The 20,574-nt window shown below is 58.4% G+C and overlaps 1 protein-coding gene across 1 annotated transcript in view; it reads left to right on the top strand.

The window, feature by feature from the left end:
- The window catches only part of FADS2 (fatty acid desaturase 2), a 31,770-nt gene extending 12,671 nt beyond the window's left edge, over window positions 1-19,099 (top strand). The window contains exons 5-13 of the mRNA XM_080817366.1: window positions 2,915-3,040; window positions 10,093-10,153; window positions 10,563-10,639; window positions 15,619-15,716; window positions 15,921-16,017; window positions 16,284-16,363; window positions 16,842-16,967; window positions 17,324-17,415; window positions 18,936-19,099. Coding sequence (XP_080673492.1) covers window positions 2,915-3,040; window positions 10,093-10,153; window positions 10,563-10,639; window positions 15,619-15,716; window positions 15,921-16,017; window positions 16,284-16,363; window positions 16,842-16,967; window positions 17,324-17,375 — 717 coding nt within the window. The 3' untranslated portion in view covers window positions 17,376-17,415; window positions 18,936-19,099. The remainder of the gene's footprint in view (window positions 1-2,914; window positions 3,041-10,092; window positions 10,154-10,562; window positions 10,640-15,618; window positions 15,717-15,920; window positions 16,018-16,283; window positions 16,364-16,841; window positions 16,968-17,323; window positions 17,416-18,935) is intronic.
- The last annotated feature ends 1,475 nt before the right edge of the window (window positions 19,100-20,574 follow it).

The following is a 20,574-nucleotide window of genomic DNA, read 5'->3' as shown; positions in this document are numbered from 1 at the left end:
GGCACAAAATTTAGGGGGAGACCAAAAAGACTCGGTATTCAGGATGAGGACCATTCTAATGTGTTTTTATCTATTTATTTATGTATTTTAAAGATTTTATTTATTTGACCGACAGAGATCACAAGTAGGCGGAGAGGCAGGCATGGTGGGGGCGGGTGGGAAGCAGGCTCCCCACCGAACAGAGAGCCCGATGCGGGGCTTGATCCCAGGACCCTTGGACCATGACCCTAGCAAAAGGCAGAGGTTTAACCCACTGAGCCACCCAGGCACCCCTCTAATGTGTGTGTGTGTGTGTGCGTGTGTGTGTTTTAAGTTAATGCCAAAGAAAATCTACAGAGAACAAAATAGCAACATTTTGAATAAAGATCAGGGCTGGGCTGGGCCATACTGGAACCTGAGGCAGAAGGAAGAATTTGTGGCCCCGTATCTGCGTTTGTGCATATTCTTTTTTTAATGGTGAGTTAGTCTTTTTCCTCAGAACATGAAAGTAGTTGAGAAGTATTTAAGAGTTGGGAAGCCGGATGGATAAAAGGTCCCAACATTAAAAGAAAGTATATTATTTGTACCGAAACAAAATTTATTATTATTTTACTTTGGTTTAAGTTAGTTAAAAATTATTTAAGGGGCTCCCGGGTGGCTGAGTCAGGCATCTGACTCTTGGTTTCAGCTGAGATCATGATCTCAGGGTCGGGAGATCGAGCCCCTTGCCGGGCTCTGCGCTGGGCATGAAGCCTGCTTAAGATTCTCCTCCCTCTCCCTCTGCCCTGCCCCCACTAAATTTTTTTTTTTTAAGTTTTTAAATTAAGATTGACAGTGGGTGGAGAGAAGTCATCCAACTTGGCAATTCTCTCATTTGAAAACGAGACAAATCGTAAAGTTGAGTCGGAAACCGTTGCTGTTGCCTTTGTGACCATTCGAGCTCTGACTGGGTGCAGCCCAGGACTTTTGGGCTTGATCCTGGGTCTCCAGCTCCACCAAGAGGACTTTGGCTTCTGGAGCAGTCCACACAACCCCTGCCCCGGCCCCCAAGCCGTCGCCCGGCCTCTTCCCTCTGTCAGGAGAGCACCCCTCACTCTCACTCTGCCTGGCCCCATCCTCCAAGTTCTCTTGTCTTTCCCGGTTCCATCTCAGTGTGCCCGGGGCCCCTACTCTGCCTCGCCAGGCAAGGGCTTGCCTCGGGACCCCTGCTTCATCCCCAGGGCTGCTCCTTATCCCAGGCCCAGCAGGACTTCTGAGCGGGAAGACTGAGTAGGGCTCTGCCTAGTGAAGGAAGGGAGGACTAGCTCTGCCCGGAGAGAGCCAGACGGCCTCCCCTTACTGACTCATCCGCCGGGCGTTCACAGCTCATCTCTCTTTCCTTCTTTCATTCATTCCACGAACATCCCTGGGTTGGCGTATTTTAAACATCGCCGCACTCCTAACACGCCTTGCCCCTCAATTTCTTTGTGCTGGAGACTTTCCATGGGACCTTTCCCAGGAGTCGGGCTCCTTCTGGCTGGAAAGGTGAATGTGTCGTCTGTTCCTCAGTCCTCTGAGCCCTCGCTCACTGACATTTTTGTTTTGTTGCTGTTCTTCCGCTCTGATGGGTTTTGAGACGCACGTGCTTACAGGCGGAGGCCACAGCGGTGCCCACCTGTGCGTCTCCGAGTCCAAAGACCGTGTTTGGGCCAAAAGTATCTTCCAAGTAAAATGTTTGTTTTAGCAGTTTGTCTTCTCTGTGGATGGCCAGACCCTTGGCTTAAGCGTTGTTTGATCAAGATGTAGTTCACCAGTAGAGTGAAGTCAGAAGGGTCCCATTTCCTTCTACGGCCGCAGGGCAACTTGGGAGACAGGCATGCCTCCCACGTGTGCAAAGAGCTTGTCTTGGTGAGACAGAACTTTATGACCTTGAAATAAATACCCAGGCAGTGCTTCTTGTCTCCTAGGATCATGGTTTTATATTTTCATGTTAGAACCTGGGAGCTCTTCCCTGTTCCTGTCAGCGATGGCATATTAAGCCTTCCTGTGGCCTTCTAGCAGGGACCCCCCTGAGTCCTCACCGCTCAGGGCAGCAAGACCCATCTGGATGTTGGGGCGTCTCCTGCCAAATGCTTGTAGAATATTCACGATTTATGCAACCGTTGTCCTAATCGATGTGGGAACACCTTTGTCACCCCCAAAAGAAACTTCACCCCTCTTAGCTGCTACCTCCCCGACCCCTCATCCCTCCCACGCGTCCCCACCCCCAGCCCTAGGCAACCACTGACCTTGCTATCTCTAGATTCTCTAGTCTGGACATTTCCTCTAAATGGAGTCATGTCCGTGGTTCTTTGTGTCTAGCTTCCATTCCCTCAGCATGAAGTTTTCAAGGTTCGTCTACAGTGTGGCAGGTGCCTCCTACCTTTCTCCTACCTCCTACCTTGCTGTGGCGCGGCCCAACCGTTTCCACCTGTTGGTCACTTTGAACAATGGGAACGTGCGTGTACAATTTTGTGTGGCCACGTTTTCATTTCTCTTGGGGACACACCTAGGAGCACGATCCTGGGCCCCGTAGCAGAGACCCCTTCCTACCGTTCCTGAAACAGAAGTGTTTCTGCTTGTAGAACACGGCCCTCGGGGGTCGTGTGGAGGCGGAGGGGTGGGGGGGCTCACACCGGCCGAGACACTCGCCACGTGCTGTGGCTCCAGCTGGACTCGCCTGACGTTGCTGTGGGGGGAAACGGGCCTGGAGGGACGGCCTGGCTTGGCTCCCTTCACACGCCCCAGCCTCAGGGCGGGCAGGGCAGCATTCGGAGGCTGGGGTGGGGGGGCGGGGATGGGGGGGCCGAGGCCCTGTGTATGATGGTGGAGTCGGTTCTGAGTCTTGGTGGTGCTGGGGACGGGTCCCCCGGAGAACTGTGCCACTCACCCTGTGTCCCCCCAACCCCCACCCCAGGGTGCCTCTGCCAACTGGTGGAACCATCGCCACTTCCAGCACCATGCCAAGCCCAACATCTTCCACAAGGACCCCGATGTGAACATGCTGCATGTGTTCGTCCTGGGCAAGTCGCAGCCCATTGAGGTAGGCCAAAGCGTCTGTGCTGATGTGGAGATGTGGACAGTGTGCCCCCTGGGAAGGAACCCGGGAAGGAATCCTGTGGGCTGCAGAGTCATCCGAATACGTCTGCACTTGGTGTTTACCTGGAAACCCTTTCCGGGAGCCCTGGATGACTCAAGCTGGAATTTCTGGATGATTCAAGCTGGAATTTCGATGGAATAGCCTTATGCATGAATAATGAGCCTTAGATGCCTTTCCCCCTCCCGTGGGCTGGGGAAGAACACTTCCTGGCTGGTTTCTTCCTGGGGGCCAGGGAGCGCTGGTCCCGGTTCAGCAGGCAGGCACAGGTCCAAGTCTTGAACGTGGTGCCCAAAACCAGCTCAAGGAAACCTTGCTGGGACAGTCACAGTCCTCGATGGCAAGAGGGACCTCAGCGTGGGCTGGTCCAACCTGCTTACCCAGACGTGACAAAGGGAGTCTCTGCGGAAGGAGGGGATATTTCAGGATCCTATAGTTCAGTGGCCAGCCTAGGGCGAGGCTCTGATCTGACAGTGAGGTCGTTTACTTCCCCTGTAGGACACGGTCTTATTTTTATGTTAGCTCAATTTTTATTATAAATAGAGAACTTACCTGTGACACGCATTTAAATATCAGAGACGTATACAAAATTACAAAGTGAATCTGCTATTACCTCCATCATCCCCCTTTGCCCAAAATATCATTCCCCTGAGGATAGCCCACAGGACGTAAATCCTTTCAGATTGCTTTTATGTGCACATTCATTTTGTTTTTATTTATTTTTTAAAGATTTTATTTATTTGAGAGGGAGAGTGCGAGTGCATGTGCAATTAAGGGGAGGGTCAGAGGGAGAGGCAGACTCCCTGCCAAGCAGGGAGCCCGACGCGGGGCTTGATCCTAGGACCCTGGGATCACAACCTGAGCCGAAGACAGACGCTTAACCACATGAGCCACCCAGGCGCCCCAGCACATATGCATTTTAAAAACCAAAATTAAGGGCACCTGGGTGGCTCAGTGGGTTAAAGCCTCTGCCTTTGGCTCGGGTCATGATCTCAGGGCCCTGGGATCGAGCCCCGTGTCAAGCTCTCTGCCCAGCAAGGAGCCTGCCTCTCTGCCTGCCTCTCTGCCTCCTTGTGATCTCTCGCTCTCTGTCAAATAAATAAATAAAATCTTTAAAAAAAAAATTAAAACTTAGACATTCTGTTCTGTAACTTGCCCCCTTACCAGACACGGACCTCTTTCGGGAGTCCAAGTGCATTGGTCTTTGCCTGGGTCTGCCTGGTGCTCCAGTGTATTTCTCAACCATGATCTAACCATGTTATTTTGTAAGAGAGGAAACCTGTTGCTAATTCTGTTTCTTTTTCATCAAAGCACCCCCCCAATGCATTTAAAGAATGCTCTCATTTAAACACATTTCTTTCTTTCTTTCTTTCTTTCTTTCTTTCTTTCTTTTTTGAAAGTAGAGCCCCTATGGGACAGCCTCTGTGTTAGGGTTTAATTTACCAAAAAATCTACCTGTGCTTTGGTTTTTGGAAGTCTGGTGATGAAGTAAGCCCAAGTTTAGAAGATCCTGCTGCTTTTGTGTAGCTTTTTGTCATCTGAGTGCCGGGCACAGAGGAGGGGCTCAGGAGGGGCTGGGTAAGCCCCTGTCAAGCGAGGTCCATTGAGGCAGGAGCAGGGCCTTGGATTCCCACCTGTGCTGCATTCCAGACACTGTTGGCATCCGAGGCTTGGAACGAGGCGAGGGGAGGGTCTGTTCCTCCAGTTCCAGCTTGCACCTTGTCTTTCCCATCTCAGTTCCACCCAAGAGAATATCCGAGTCAAAAGGCAGGTTTTCTGCAACGTTGTCGATCACGAAGGAAATTAGCCAACACGCCATGCTTGGGAAGCCGGCAGCCTTGCTGACCAGGCAGGGATTATATTCTCTTCCAAAGTACGTGCTGTTTGCCTCCTTCTAGCAAGTGGCTCGCTAGCCTGGGTTAGTGGTGTCCAGATAATGCAACTAATTAACTGGGGGCCTTCCGATGAGCGAAGACAAGGCTTCCCTTTCTGTGTGAGGCTCCAAGTTGGAGAGCTGGTGGCTGTCCTCTGCCAGATGTTGTCTGCGTCCCTAGCAACAGAAACCTAGTCTCCCGAGCTCTGCTGGCAGGAAGGCTCTCCGCTCTGCGCTGCGGGCAGTGAAGCCCTGTTCCATCACCTCCCCTCCCTAGACACCTCTTGAATGTCGGCTTTGAGGCCGGTGCTGGGTGCGAGGTTTCGGAAATCTGGTGATCCCGTTGCTAGTAGCATTTCAAAGACCACAGCTGGGACCACGGTACCCCGTGGACATCCTCTCCTCTTACACACGTGAGGGGGAAGAGGCCAGATTGTTTGCTGGGCTCCTGGTCGAGTGGTGTCCCCAAGTGCTCCTGCCCTGGCAGCAGTGGGTCCGATGGCCTTGTCTCTTGCCGGGCCCACTTGCCACACACCACAGCAGGGCCACCCACCCGGCCCCACATCACCAGACTTTGGGCCTGTTGAGCAAGCCTCTGGCCTCCAGAGCAAGGAGGTCAGGCCTCTTATCTTCAAGCCCAGGTAAACAAACCAGCTCCAGAGGGCTAGGGAGAAATTAAGTAGAGGGATCTCAGCGCTGAAGCCCCTTTCCTTGTGAGTTCTCTGCCTTTTGGTCTCATTTATGACTTCTGGGAGGATTTTGTTTGTTTTATGTAACAAGAGGTATTCACTTTTTTTTTTTTTTTTGCCACCTGCAGATTCCTTTAATTTCTTTCATGCTTAGAAAGTTCTCTTTTTTTTTTTAGACTTTATTTTTAAGTAGTCTGTCCACCCAGTGCGGGGCTCGAACTCACAACCTCGAGATCAAGAGTTACACGGTCTACCGACAGAGCCAGACAGGGGCCCCAAGAAAGTTGTTCACACGTATCATTTTCAGTGTTTTGCGGCTTTGCTTTTAAACTAACTTTGGCCAGAAGGGCAGTGGGTAGGTTGTTGTCTGCCTTTCACGTTTCTGGAGTCAGCCAAGTTCCCCAGCACCCCTGTTAGGGTGCACGGCCCCACCTGTGCTGGGGGGCACCTCCTGAGCCCCGCGCCTAGGCTGGGCGGTCAGCCTCACCCAGGGGCACCGTCTGCGAGCCTCGGGCAGCCCTCCATCCACCCCGGCCCTTCATCACTGGCAGCTCTCCTAGCAAGAGTCGCCGTCCTCACGCTCCGTCAGTAAGGCCTGTTCCTCAAGCCTGTTTTTCCTTTTCTTAGAAGAGTTTTATACTTTTCTTTAGGCATCTCATGGGTGTTTCTTTTCCAGTTCAGTCCTGGGTCCTTCCTGCTTTGGTTATGGGGATCGGTGTTTCTCCAGTGTTTCGGGAAGCTGTTGATTCTGGATGGTTCGCTTCTGCCCAGCTGGTGTCCAGTCAGGCCTCTCTGGGACTCTAGCTGTCTTTCAGCTGATTCTTTGGAGTTTCCTGGGTAGACAGTTGCATCTTTGAAAATGACGAAAAGCTACTCTTTCTCATAGCTCCATCCCCTTATTTCTGGAGCTCCCAGAACAGTATTAAACAGAGGTGAAGTCAGTGGCAGGCTTCACCCCTCCTTTTATCTACCTGTCACAGCCCAGAGGGGAACGGGGATGCCATTATCCTCGTGGCACTGAGGCCGGCTTTCGGAACCTAAGTGTCTGTGCCTCCCCACCCCAGATCCTGCCTTTCCATCCATGTGGGACGCTCTCTCTGCCCCACCACCTGTCTGCAGCCGACCGTCCCAGCTGCCTGCTTCAGGCAGACCTTTGTGAGCTGGCCAAGGGACCAGTCCTCCCTTGGAACAACCAGGGTCCTCCTCTCAGGGCCCATGGACCGGGGGCCTTGTCATTCTGTGCATGCCCAGCCTGGCCACGTAGCTCATTTCTGTCTGTGAGTTTGCAGGTTCCCAGAAGCAGGGACTGGGCTTGGCGACAGCTCCCCTCCCCCAACCCTGAAGGGACAAGGAGGGCCCTTGTCACTCCTCAGACATTTTGTTCCAGAGCTGGAAAGTCCCCTGCGCATGCCCTTGGCGTGCACTCCAGCTGTGATCCCAGCCGGCCCGGGGTCTGTGGAGAGGCAGGGCACAGGAGGGCCAGCCCAGCCTGGGCAGAGGGGTGGGGGCCTCTGGGAAACCAGGCCACCAGGGCTGGCAGGGCGACCCCTCCCTTGGCCCCGGTTTGCATCCCCTGTGAGCCTCTGCTTGAGAATGCGTCAAAGGGAGGCGTCAGTCTCGACCACAACAAGCCACCTTGTCCGAGTGAAAGCACACTCTGTCTTCCCTGAGTCTCGGCTAGGACAGCCCTGCCACCTGAGCTTTCTCGGGAGACAGAGGAGGTGCGGGGAGGAGGGCAGACTCTGACTGAGTCCGCACACCCAGCACTGTCCCAGGCCTGGCATGCGGGATGTCATGTCACCTTTGCTTAACCACGAGCCAGGGGCTACCAACACGCCCATTTCAGAGATGGAAGGCCTAAGGCTGAGAGATGCTAACTTGCTGGAGGTTCTAGTGGGAAAAGGCAGCACCACCACCCAAACCCAGGCTGTCTTGCTCCAAGCTGGGGCTTCTGGGTCCTGTAGGAACCTGCCTGGGGCCACCACCTGCTGGACCCTAGGGAACAGGCTTGTTGGGTCACTCCAGCTTTCCAATGACTTGAGATGCCAGGAGCCCTACCCCCAGCTGAGTACGTTCTAGATCCCTCTTCCACCCCTCCCCATGCCCATGACTTACATGTCTAGATGTTGGCAGAGAGCCGAGCCAGCAAGTTAGCCACAAACTGGTGCTGTGGGCCAACCAGACCCCGACAGGCGGCCTTGCAGACTGCTGCCTCACCTGCAGTCACTGAGATGGGAACAGACGTGCAGCGACGGTCCAGTATGTCACCACACACCTCATCGGCCGGTCCCCCAGCGGCCCTGGGAAGTGCCCATCAGACCCCTTGGGACCCACAGCTCATGGCGGGGCAGAGGAGGGGGGCATGTGTGTGAAGCCTTTTGCCCAAGTACTGAACTGTGTCTGAGGCCCAAGGCCCTGCCTCCCGGAGCCTGGGAACCACAAGGGTCCAACAGAGAGGCCCGGGGACCCGGCAGCTCCTGCAGGACCGTCTGCAACCCGGAGGGGGCCACATGGCTGTGCCCACAGGCCAGGGGCAGCCGGGCGAGCGTCAGCGTACGTGATCTGTCGCTCTCCAGGGGTCACCATAGATCAGTGGAAACGGCGTGCCTACTACGGAAACACAACTTCAGATGAATTCCCTGGTACCCTCCCCCGCCCCGCCGCCAAGCCCAGCAGCCTAGGCACCTCAGAGTCCTTCTACGGGGACTCTCTGGTCTGCCCACCTGCCTGGGCTGCCCTTAGTGTTCTCTTCCCAAGAGTCTAACCAACCCGAGAGGGTCCTTGGGGCCTCGGGCCACCTCCTGGGGTGACCCGTGGGCAGAGCTGGGGCAGGGAGGGCTCCTGTTTGGGGCCGAGAAGCCTGCAGACAGAGGCTGGGCCTGCGGGTCTGTTTCCTGGCTTCTGGGAGGAGGTTAAGGCAGGATCCGGGGGCCTGGTCTGTAGGCCATGTGCTCCCTGGAACCCCAGACTACAGTGTCCCCCACCCGATGGGCCTCTGGGGATGGAGGGGTGCCCCTCCACTCCCTCCTCTGAGAAATCTTCCAAGGCCAGCCTCGGGCCCGGCCTTAGTGACCATCCCTGTGTCAATGGCCACACTTTCTGGGGATGAGTGAGACCCCTGCCAAGGCACAGGAGGCCACAGGGGACAGAGGGGTCGGTTCTAGTGGTGCTTCAGCCCGATGGGCTGTCACCATGGCTGCTGGTGCCAAGAGGTCCCTCCCAGCCAGGGCTCCTCCTTTCAGGCGTTGTGGGCTCCCCCTGTGATTTTAACAGTCGTTACCCTCTTTGCTCTCACCTGCAGACAGGGGCATCATCTTAGCCAACATCCAGGGTCTCTCTATCCATGTTTCCATCTCCTGAGTACAATAAGTAGGAATGAGCCCCCGTAAAGGGCTGGATCTGGGGAAGGGCGAGGGAGGGGCCGTGTCCCAGGGGCCAGCCCCTGGTGCTTATGCCTGTGTTCTCATCGGCTCTTCTAAACCACAAGTGATTTGGGTGCCAAATGGGGTGGGGGTGCGGGGGCTCCGTGATCTTGCAGGCGATCTTGGCAGATCTTGGCGCCAAAAGCAAGAGCAGGGGCCACTCTTTGAGCAACATCTTACGGTCTCAGTCCCCAAGGAGCGAGGTGGGCTGGTCTGCAGAGGGCTGGACCCTAGCACTCAAGGGCTCCAGGGACCCGGTGGGGCAGGGGATCCCCTACAAGCCCGTGCTCAGCATGGCCTGAGTGGCTTTGGGCAGTGAGGGACCCCAGGCCCCAGCGCAGCCCTCCTCGCTCTGACCGTCTGGGCATCAGGGTACCCAGGGTGGGTTCCCGGCCTGTCGGCATCCTCGACTGAGAGTTACCTGCCTGAGAGAAGTGATTAGCTTTGGAAAATTGCCGGAGGCCCTGGGGGGAAAGATGCTCCCAGCCTGGTGACTGATAGCAATTCCCCGGGCCCTTATCGGCGTTCTCCCGGCTGCTGCCGGCCCTGGGGGGCTCCCCAAGTGTGCCCTGGGGACTTATCTGACTCTCAAAGGGCTGGAGAGTGGAGCCAAGGAGCTCCCTCGGTGGGGCCTGGTGGGGCCCTGTATGAGCTGTTCATTTGTGCCTTCGCCGCACAAACATTTATTTAGCACCTGTCATGGGGGCTCCGAGTCAGGTTTCTTGGGCTCAGATCCCAGCTGGGCCCATTTTCTGTGTGGCTTTGAGCGGTGATTTGACCCTGAGCCACAGCCTCGTGGGCTGGCGGAAGAGGGCGGGAGCTGGGCCGAGGAAATGGTGGCCAGTGCTGGCTGGGGCAGCCGGGAGCCAGAGGGCCAGAGCGGCCCAGCCTGGGGGCCCAGGGTGCGGACTGACAGGACAGGAGCGGGGACTGCAGAGCAGGTTGGGGCGGGCAGGGGGGCCGGCGGCTGGGGCCTGAGGGGGGCCGGGTGCTCACCCTCTCTTCTCTTTCCAGTACGGCAAGAAGAAACTCAAATACCTGCCTTACAATCACCAGCACGAGTACTTCTTCCTGAGTGAGTGCTGGGGGTCCCCTCCAACCACACCCCAGAACGGCCATCTGTCTCCCCGCCAACCACCTGCTGCTCCTTCAGACCCAGGAATCGCCCCTAAGCCTGTTCGAGCGCGAAGGGCCGCCCCTCCCCGCGAACTGCTCCTGGCGTGTGGTGTAGACGGGACCCAGAGGCCCAGGGTCCCACACTCAAGGGCCCCTCATGTGGAGAGGGGTGGTGGGAGGGTGGCGCCAGTTAGGGGAGGGGGACGTGTGCTCCCAGCACCCCCTCAGGCCCAGTTCGCTGCCTCTGCCTGCGAGATGCAGAGCTGGGCGCCCATTCAGTGCACACCGGGCTCCCTCCGACTGACTGGTCCGGCATGGCGGGGCAGGACAGATCAGGGCGTCTGTAAGCGCCTCTGCTCTCCCCACAGTTGGGCCGCCGCTGCTCATTCCCATGTACTTCCAGTACCAGATCATCATGACCATGATCTCACGCCACGACTGGGTGGTGAGTCAAGGGGTACGGCTGGCCGGGCTGTGGGGGGGCAGGGGCAGGTGGGCCTGGGGATCGGCACGGTGCCCCCCCGGGCCCTGCGTCACTCTCAGTAAAGGAACATGCTCTGGGGTGGCCAGGAGCCAGGGAGGCCACAGCCCTCCACGTTCCCCCACTACCCACACACCCTGGGGCCAGTGAGGGGCTGTGGCCTTTGCCGAGCTCCCTCAGAAAGCTGGGCCCGCCTGTCCGCCACTCCAACCATTGCCTCCCACGTACCCGAGTCCCGTGCGGCCCTGAGCGCCCATGGGCCGGGGACCACCACATTCCATGTGCTCAAGGGAGAGCAGCTGGGCAGTGGCTGGGCTGACAGGTGGGTTTGTTTGCTCAAGCTGCCCACCAAGGGTGCCCTGTCCCGCGACAGCGCTCACAACTCTGGAGGCCGGAAATCCCAGACGAAGTGCTGTCAGCGAGGGTCCTTCTGAGGGTGGTTAGGGAGGACCAGGGCCAGGCTAGGGGCCTCAGCTGCTGGGCGGCTAGGTCTTCTGCCTGTGTCTCGGCGTCACCGTTCCCGTGAGCATCTGCTTCTGCATCCAGGGTCCCCCTTCTTAAGAACGCCGGTCGCAGGGGACTAGGGCTGCAGCTTAGTGAATTTCACCGGCCGTGACCCTGTCTCCAAATAAGGTCACTCGAGGCCTTGGGATTAGGGCTTCAAAATGTGCATTTTAGGGGACACAATCCAGCCTGTAACACCAGGCTTGGAGTCACTAGATTCTGTGTCCAGAGAGCGAGCGTGAGGGGCAGATCCCCGTCCTTGGCATTATGTGTGCACGGGCGGGATTCGGCATAAAAGGTGGACGGAATGACCTGGATGGAGCAGTCAGCCACGGGCGGAGCCTGCTTGTGGGTTTTGTGGGGACAGGGACAGGGCCTCCCTGTCCTGGACACCCAGTGGAGGGTGTCCCTTAGGTATTGCAGGTCTTTTTTTTTTTTTTTTCTCTTTTTAAAATTTTTTTTTTAAATCCAGTTTCATCAATCAAAATATTGAGACTCTGAGAGCTTGGGACTTACCCAGGGTGACACCAGGGGTCCGGCGCTAGAACCTAGGCCGTGTCCTGTACCCTTCCCCTACTTCAGCCACCAACCTCTCTCGAATAACACCAACCTCCCTCGTATTTCTGGAGCCTCTGCAGGGCTTCCAAGTCCTTTGCTTTGTCCTCTCTCGTTGAAACTGTGGGCAAAGGGGCCACACCTGTTGATTCTGCTGGTGTTCTGGAAGTCTCTGCCAGGCCTGTATTGGTAGAACCTGTCCCACCCACTTCTAGGACACGATATTTTTCCAGAAGTGAGCATTTCTTCTGTACTTCCTGTGTCCCAGCATGGCCACCCAACGTTATGACATTTGACCCTGGCTTAAGAGCACAATGACATGGGCTGCAGGGACGGAGTTTCTGTGTCAGCTGTGCCGTGGGAATTTGAACCCAGATCTCTCACCTATGGTAACTGCTGTTCCCACGGGGCTCCCTGGGCCCTGAAAGGAGCCACACAGCTGAAGAGGAGCTCGAGCCCGGCCGGGTGGGGTTTCGTGGTGCTGCTGGGTGGATTTCCATCAGCTTTTGTGGCAGGTGACTCCTGCCTGAATATATACCTTTTTTTTTTTTTTAAACTGTGCTTATTCCCCAAGGGACAAAGCACTCAATAAGGACAGCGCAGGAAGGAGAAAAGACTGTGTGCCTGCCTGGGATCGCATGGCAGACCCAGGGAAATTGGATAAGGCCCCAACTCGGTGGTGGGGAGACAGGGCAGCCCTGCCCTTGCCCCTGCTGGGGAGCAGGTCTCCAGCTGGGTGGGAGGGACAAGCCTCCAGACCTGGGCTCCTTCTCCGAAACAGCTGACTGCAGTCAGTGCTCGGGGCTGGGGATTCAGGGCAGATAAGGTCCAGTGCACCCACCCCACGCGTCCATGACTGCATGGGGCAGAGGTGGGTCCGGTGCTGGGTTTTTCTTTTTTGTTTGTTTGTTTGTTTTTAAGATTTTATTTGTTTGACAGAGAGAGAGACAGCGAGAGAGGAAACATAAGCAGGGAGAGTGGGAGAGGGAGAAGCAGGCTTCCCGCTGAGCAGGGAGCCCGATGCGGGGCTTGATCCCAAGACCCTGGGATCCTGACCTGAGCCGAAGGCAGATGCTTGATGACTGAGCCACCCAGGTGCCCCCGGGCTTTTCTGATTTACGGTAACAGTGAGTTTAGGTGCCAAGTGCAGCCCCGGCTTGGGGCCATGGTCCTCAACGGGAGCAACTCTCTTGGGCCAGTTGGCAACACCTGGAGACCTGTTTGATGGTCACAACACAGGGGAGATAGAGCACTCGTGGCATCGGGCATCTGGGGGGTACCTAGCCGGGGATCCTGCCGAGTATCATGTCAGGCACGGCACAACCCCCAACGGTGAGGGCTTTTCCAGGCCCAGATGCCAGGTATGGGGAGGAGAGGGACTGATGCACTCAGAGCCTCGAGGACAGAGGTGTTTATGGTTCTGGCAGTGCTGGGTGGTGGCCACATCCTAGAGATGCTTCCCAGCCTCCCTCCCTGGAGGGTCTCTGCGTCCGACACCATGGACCTCTCTCTCCTGAAATCCTCTCTGTCAGCTTCCAGATCCCACCTCTGCTGGTTCTCCTCCACCTCTCTGTTCCCCCACATCTGCTTCACACCCTGCAGCCCGTGGTCCCGTGGTCAGGGTCGCTCTGCAGGAGAAGAAATAAGCATCTTCCCGCATGGATATACAGTTCCTTCTGCCGCACTAGGTGCACACACAAATGAAACGAAGGGGAACGTGATGGACAGTAGGAGCAAACCCCGCCCCCTTAGGGAGCCATCTCTGGATCCCAGGTCATGCCCGGGGCCCACTGCCGACCCTCCAGACTCTCCCTTCCCCTTGACCCCCAGCTGTTGCCCTCCTCAGCTGATGGCACCCATGCGAGGACCAGCCTGAGTTCCTCACGACTAAGCAGTCTCCAAATGCAACCGCCCCGGCCTCCTAGATCGTTCTGGAATCTGTATCACCTCCTCGGGGCTGTGGGCCCTGCTCTCTGTCTCCATCATTTCATGTCTGGGCTACCGAAATAACCTAATCCCTCCATCTCCAGTTGGCAGAACTCTATTTTAAGATTTGAATGTGACTGCGTTCTTCCGGCATGTAAAGCTCTCGGCGGTTTTCCGTTGGCTGAGAGGTAGAGGTCAGCGTCCTCAGGCAGACATGGCCTGGCCGAATCCCCCACGCCCTGGCGAGCACAGGGGACACAGGATCTGCACGTATACCCAGCCCCCTGCCCGTTCACCTCCGCTCATCGCACCGCGGTCTTGCCTATCTGGGCTTTTTTCCACACCGTCTTTCTGCAAATGTGTCGCACTGTTCTTGACCTCTGACGTGGCCCAGCCCAGCTCAGGCACCACCTCCCAACGAGGGCCTTTCCTAAATCCGAACATTGCATCGGGACCACTCGCATGCTCCCCTTGCTGCTGTCCCCTTCCGTATGATATCGAAGGGATCTCTGTATAAGCCTCTCCTTCCACACACCAGGCTCCCGAAGGAGCTGCTTTGGCTCCTAGCACCCAGCTCTGCCCGCAGATAGAGAGGAGGCATGCACGGGATTCGTGGAGCTTGACTGCACATAGACTTGAGGATGAGTTTGTCAAGCAGAGGAGTTGGGGCGTGGGGGCAGGAGGCCCAGGTGGAAGTGAGGCTGTCTGCATAGGGGTGTGTGGGCCGGCATGTGGGGGTGGGATTTCATCCAGTATCCTCTAGTGGGGAAGGAGGTGGGTGGGGGCTTTGAGGATGGCAGTGTCACGGTCCATGTTAGGAAGATCTCCATGGCGACCAAGCGTGAAGGGACTGGATTAGAGTCATTCAGAGCTTTGCCTTATGGGCGACACTCGCTGTGGTGACACATGGCCAACCCATGTACAACTTCAGTGGGAAGTTCTCGCCCCGTCCCGCAGATGGGGGCACAGAGGCCCAGCTGAGTACATCACCGACAGCCACACAGAGCCAGCCAGGGGAGCTGGGACTCACACGGGCAGCCGGACCCAGGGCCTGTGCTCAGATCACTACCCTGCTGGGACTCTGGGGAGGAAGAGTGATGGGGGAGAGGAAACCATGCAAAGGCCCTGAGGCAGAAATAAGCTGGGTCAGGGTGGCTCAAGAGAGAGCCGTTCCTGATCCCACTGAGCTCTGTGGGAAAGGCGGGTTCTGCTTGGGGCTAAGAAAAAGGCTCTGGTTGCCACGGTACCCAAGGGCGAGCGGGACACCCATGGGAGACTCTGGCTATAGCTTAGTGGAGGCACTCAGACTTGGGACGCAGAGAGGAGATAGGGACCCCCTCCTCAGAGCGCCTGCCTGTGGGGTTGCTGTGGAGGGGCGGGCGGCAGGGCTGTCGAGGGAAGTGTTCACCCAGGTGAGGGAAGACCTGCAAGTTCAGGCTCCGATGGCCACCCCAGAGAGGGGGCAGGAGGAGAACTGGGCACGGGAGGGGGACCAGCATGGCAGAGGTGGCTGGGGGGCCCTTATGGAGAGGCTGGGCGGTGGCGCTGGCTTTTGCTCTGCTAAGAAGGAGATTCCCAGGTGTTGATGGGTTAGAAGACAGCGAAGGGCAGTTTTGGTGGGGGCGGGGTGGTCTACGTACCTTCAGAATCCCTGCAACCACGAAAGGGCTGCTCCTGGCTGACATCTGGTCCCTGCCCTGTTTCCCTGAAGCAAAGCCCCAGCGCCCTCCTGCTGCTCAGACACTCAGCATTTCCCCAGAAGCAAAGACGGTCGCCAGCCCTGTATAAGCAAGCGTCACATGCTCCGTGGACCTGGTGCCCAGCTTCCTCGAGGCCCGCTGGGGGTTCTTGGACACATTTGCCTCGAGGGGCATGTGAGGGGCTGTGTGCACATCGGTGGTCAGGACGCGGAGCCAGGGCAGGTAGCAGCCCTGGATCAAATCCCGTTCTCTCTGCAGGACTTGGCCTGGGCCTTGAGCTACTACGCTCGGTTCTTCATCACCTACATCCCTTTCTACGGCATCCTGGGGGCCGTCATTTTCCTCAACTTCATCAGGTACCTGCCGCTCGGCCTTGATAGGGCTTTGACAGGGGGGCCCCCATGGGAGGGCTCCGAGCTCCCTGCTTCCTGCCCTGGGCCTCCCGACCTGGCCTCTTGGTGCACCTGCCGGACCACTGCGGCTGGGGGAGAAGGTCTGTTCCCACCCGGCCGGACTCCGTGGCCACTCCCGTGGCTCCCATGAGCTGTGCTGTCTACCAGGTTCCTGGAAAGCCATTGGTTTGTGTGGGTCACACAGATGAACCACATCGTCATGGAGATTGACCACGAGCCCTACCGTGACTGGTTCAGCAACCAGGTGAGGGCAGCCAGAGCTGGACACTGGGGCCCCGCGGAGCCTGTGGGTCCGTCTCCCCGCCTCCAGCCCTTGGCTGCTCAGTGGGCCCAGGGCCACGCTGGGCTTCCCTACCTGCAACCTTCCATGGGGAGGGACCAGCGGGGAATCTGGGTGGGCCAAGGTCTCCAGGCCGGGCGGGACGGCAGGGAGGGGTTGGGCCTCCCCGGGAAAGAGATGGAACCCTCATTCCCCACCTGCTCCTGGGGCCTCACCCCTCCCCTCCGCAGCTGGCGGCCACCTGCAACGTGGAGCAGTCCTTTTTCAATGACTGGTTCACCGGGCACCTCAACTTCCAGATCGAGCACCAGTGAGCACGGGTGGGCGGGCAGGCTGGGAAGGTGGGTGGCCCTGGAGGAGGTAGGAGGTCACCAGCCCTGTCTGGGAGTGGGCAGCACATGGGGGCTACCTCCCTCCCCACCCTGGCCAGGCCTCCCAAGCGTCAGGCCTGGAGCCTGGTTCTGCGGCCCACCCACTGAGGTCCGGGGAGGGGCTCACCGGTCCGAGGGACAGCCACCCCTCCCATGCAACCCCAGCTTTGTAACCATAGAGAGCTCACACCGCTGGTCTCTTGAACCTGCGAGCCTAGCAGGGCAGGGGGACCCATCCCTTCATTGACAGGGAAACTGAGGCGCGGCTTTTCCCCACCCCCTGTGCTCCAGCCTCGGTGGGGTGGGGGGACACACACAAGGAGAGCCGCGGACGGGGTCTCCCCAACCCTGACTGCTGCTGTCTGCGCGGGCTGTGAGCGGGAGGCGGCGTCCTCACCCTGTCCCCGCTGTCCCCAGCCTCTTCCCCACCATGCCCCGGCACAACTTCCACAAGGTCGCGCCGCTGGTGAAGTCTCTGTGCGCCAAGCATGGCATCAAGTACCAGGAGAAGCCGCTGCTGCGGGCTCTGCAGGACATCATCAGGTAAGCGGGGGCGTCTGCGGCTGCTGGAGCCCCTTGAGGTCCCTCGGGCCCAGGGAAGAGACCGAGAGGTACGCAGCTGGGACTGGCCACGGTGAAACGGATGGCCACCAGAGGGCGCGAGCCCCCGGGGCCCAAGTGTCCCCACCAGGGCCCCCCTCCCTTACTAGGAAGGACCCGGCTTCAGCTCTGGGCTGGATGGGGACCCTCCCTTGGTCCTCCCTCAGGCTGTCCCCCGGGGAGCCCTGAGCAGACAACCCTGTAGTCCCACTGAGAGCCAAGAAGCACCGCCCACCCCCCCGGCGTGGCCTCCCCAGCGGCCCCCCTCCTGGGCCCTGACGGTCCCTTCCTCTTCCCAGGTCCCTGAAGAAGTCCGGGGAGCTGTGGCTGGACGCCTACCTCCACAAATGAAGCAGCAGCCCTGGGGCTGCCCATGGGGAAGGGGGAGCAGGTGGGAGTGTTGGCCACCGGGAGGGGGGCTTTTGTTCTGAGGGGTTCCACAAGGCTGGGGTACGTGCTGGTTCGGGGATCCCATTTTTGGTCTATCTCCTGTTTTCCTCCGCTTTCCCTGCGCTTCTCTCTCCGACACCCTCCCTCGTGGGGCTGTCCTCTATCAGGTGGCCCTTCACCTGCTCCCTCCCGCCCCCAGGAGCCAAGAGAGGTGCTCTGTCCTGGCTCCCAACTTCTGTCCCCAGACTTCTGCCAGGCCAGAAGGTCTACAGATACAGCCTGTCATAACACCCCCGTCTTGCTGCCTGGCCTCTAGGCCTCACGCCTCCTTGTCTCCCTCAGATACTTCTGAGGTCCATGGCGGGTGGGGGTCCTAGTTGGGCACCACGGCTCCCTGGCCCATAGGCCTGTCCCCACTGTCAGCGTCCCCATCACTGGTGTTAGGGGGTGTGTACGCCTGGTGCCCCTGACTCCCTCACGGCCTGCACTGGGACCCGGGCCTCCCTGCTGCCACCCCCTCTCTTCAGATGCCCAGGGTCCTGACCCTGATCCCGGCTCCTGACCCTGATCCCGGCCCCCTTTGTCCTCAGTGCAGCCAGCTCAGACCTCGGGGCCCAGGCAAGTGTCCTCGCCCTGCAGGAGCCCTCTGACCCGGGGCTTGTGGTGTTCCATCCCACCACCTGCCCCGTCTTCCCAGTTCCACAGCCTGGGACCCAGGGGCCAAGCGGACCATCCTGAAGGTGGGCTTGGCCAGATCAGAGGATCAGCCGGCCTGTCGGCTCAGCCCTGCCCCCTCGCCCCCCAACATCCCCTTCAGCTGTCTGTCCGGGCTGGGTGATCGGACCTTTCTCCAAGGTGCTCTGTTATCTGCCAGGCAGTGCCAACCAGGCTCTAGCTGCTTGGCCAAGTGGCCTTGAGCCCTTCAAGCTGCCGGAGGGCGCCTCATACAGCCCAGCCCCATGTGGGGGCTGCTAGTGGGGACGTGCTCACACTGTCTTCTGCTCTCGCCTGTCCTCTGGTTTTTTAGCCTTTTGTTATAGAGACATTCTGACGGGTTTGGGGGGAGCTGCGACAACAGGGCTGGGCCTTGTTACAACCTTCTACCAGCTGTCTTTAGGCCCCTGTTGTGGGCTGAGCCCGGCTCACTCACGGAGGCCACAGGGACCCTAACTGTGGGGGCTGCTGGGGCCGCTGCTGTCAAGAAGGCAGTAGGGGCCCGGGGGGGGAGGCAGTCCCGGAGGACGTGGCCCTAAGGATCTGGGGGTTTGGGAGGGAGACCTGATGAAGGTCAAGTGAAAACTGCAACAAGGAGTTTGGGGCCGGAAGTCAGGCAGCGGATGGGGAGTGAGCGGGAGGGAGGGACTCAGGGCTGATGCGTTGGGAAATCTAACCCACTAACCAATACTTAGCTCCAGGGGAGGGGAGCAGAACAAGCTCAGAGAGGGGGCGCCTATAGGAGAGAGCTGTAGTTCCCCAGCTCCCCCGCCAGGGGGAGATACATCTTGTGTGATGGACCTGCAGGTTGCCATGGCGACATGGGCCCGAGGCCCTCCAGCGGAGAACACAGGCCCCAGGAGCTGTCCTTCCCGGGACGCAGAATGGATCCATAGGGAACTGATGTTAATTTTTACCATGTCGCTCCCCCACCCCTACATTTTTTGGAAATAAAAGTAATTTTATTCTCACTTCCTGCACGTTAATGCTAGGCGGGCTGTCAGGATGGAGGAAGGGGCTTTGTAGCCAGGGGACCAGGGACAAGACTCATGCTGGTAGGGACAGGCTTTTTGCTGTCCCTTCCCCAACTGCGGTCGGCCTACCCCCATCCCCTGCTGCCTCCCCTCAGGAGAGAACTTCTCTCCCCTTCCACTGAAGTGCGTACACACAAACCCAACTCCAGACGTGGCCACAGGAGCCAAAGGAGGCTTCCTGGCAAGTCTCTGGAGGGCAGCAAGGAGGAGCTGGCCCAGGCCACCTTCCTGACCTCCCCATTCCGCATCTGTGTCCCCAGTTCCTCCTGGGACCAGCTGTCTGCTCACAGCCTCACCAGCTGACTGGCCTATTGCCAGACTCCCGTCCCCCATTTTCTGGTCAGTGGACAGAGCACTGGGGAGCAAAGAGAATCTCAGAAGGGACTTTGGAAAGCCCTGGAGACCTACGCTTCCATCTTGTGGTCCCCACGCCCTGGGGAGACGCCCATGCCATCTAAGCCCAGCCCACCAGCTCACAGGCAGCGACAGACACACAGTCCTGGGTCTGTCCCACCGTCAAGCCTGGGAAGTCCAGAGGGCTGTGCCAGGAGCCTCCCCGCTGTACCAGCAGCCCGAATGCTGTTCTGCTCCTCTGCCTCCGGGTTGGCTCAGCCGGCAGGTCAAGCTAGGTGTGTCCGGGAAGGGTTCGGCGTAGCCAGCGCCCGGCCTTGTGTCTCCTCCCAGCAGGGCTGCGGAGGGTCCCAGAGTAGACCCTTGTGGACTTCGTGTTTTCCCTGTGACCCCAGTATCGTGCACAGGGACAGCCAGCTGTCCCGGGTAGGGTGGGGGTGGTTCCCCGGTGAGTCCAGGGACTCGGCAGTGGGATCCAGGGTTGCAGCCCTGAGCCAGGAGACAGAGACCCACTGAGTGGCCTTGGGTGAGTCCTCTGGCCTGGCTCTCTGGGCGGCTCCCGCCATTTATTCACCAAAGGCACCGGTCTAGAGTGAGGCTGTCACTCTCCCCGCCTGTGAGCCCTCGGCCTGCCCCTTCCAGTAGAGAGGTCTTTGAGGCTGAGAGACCGTGAGATACACACCTTCCATCCTTCTTACCTGTGCCTGTGTTCCGCCTCCTGCCTGGGCTGGGCGTGGTACCCTGTCCCCCAGGATGGGACAGTACAGTCTCCCAGGGATGGGGAGGGTGGTGGGGAGGACCGATGGTCTAGGTGGACACTGTGGCTCTGAAGGCACCAGCTAAATGTGGGCTCAGGTCAGTGGGCACTGGGATCTTCCCTGTGGCTTTTTCCCACCACACCGTCTTCGCGCTCAAGTATTATTACGCCGGTGGCAAGAAGCTGGGGACACCTGCACCTGCTCTCTGCCGAATCCCTTCTCCTGTCCACATACTCCGTGGAGGGTCATGCCCAACACGGAATCATGGGCTTCCCCAGCCCCGCACCTCCCCCCAAAGTCATG

The sequence above is a fragment of the Martes martes genome (genome assembly GCF_963455335.1).
Source record: "Martes martes genome assembly, chromosome: 10".
NCBI lineage: Eukaryota > Metazoa > Chordata > Mammalia > Carnivora > Mustelidae > Martes > Martes martes.
The sequence above is the reverse complement of the archived record's forward strand: the minus strand, read 5'-3'. Positions and strand labels throughout refer to the sequence as shown.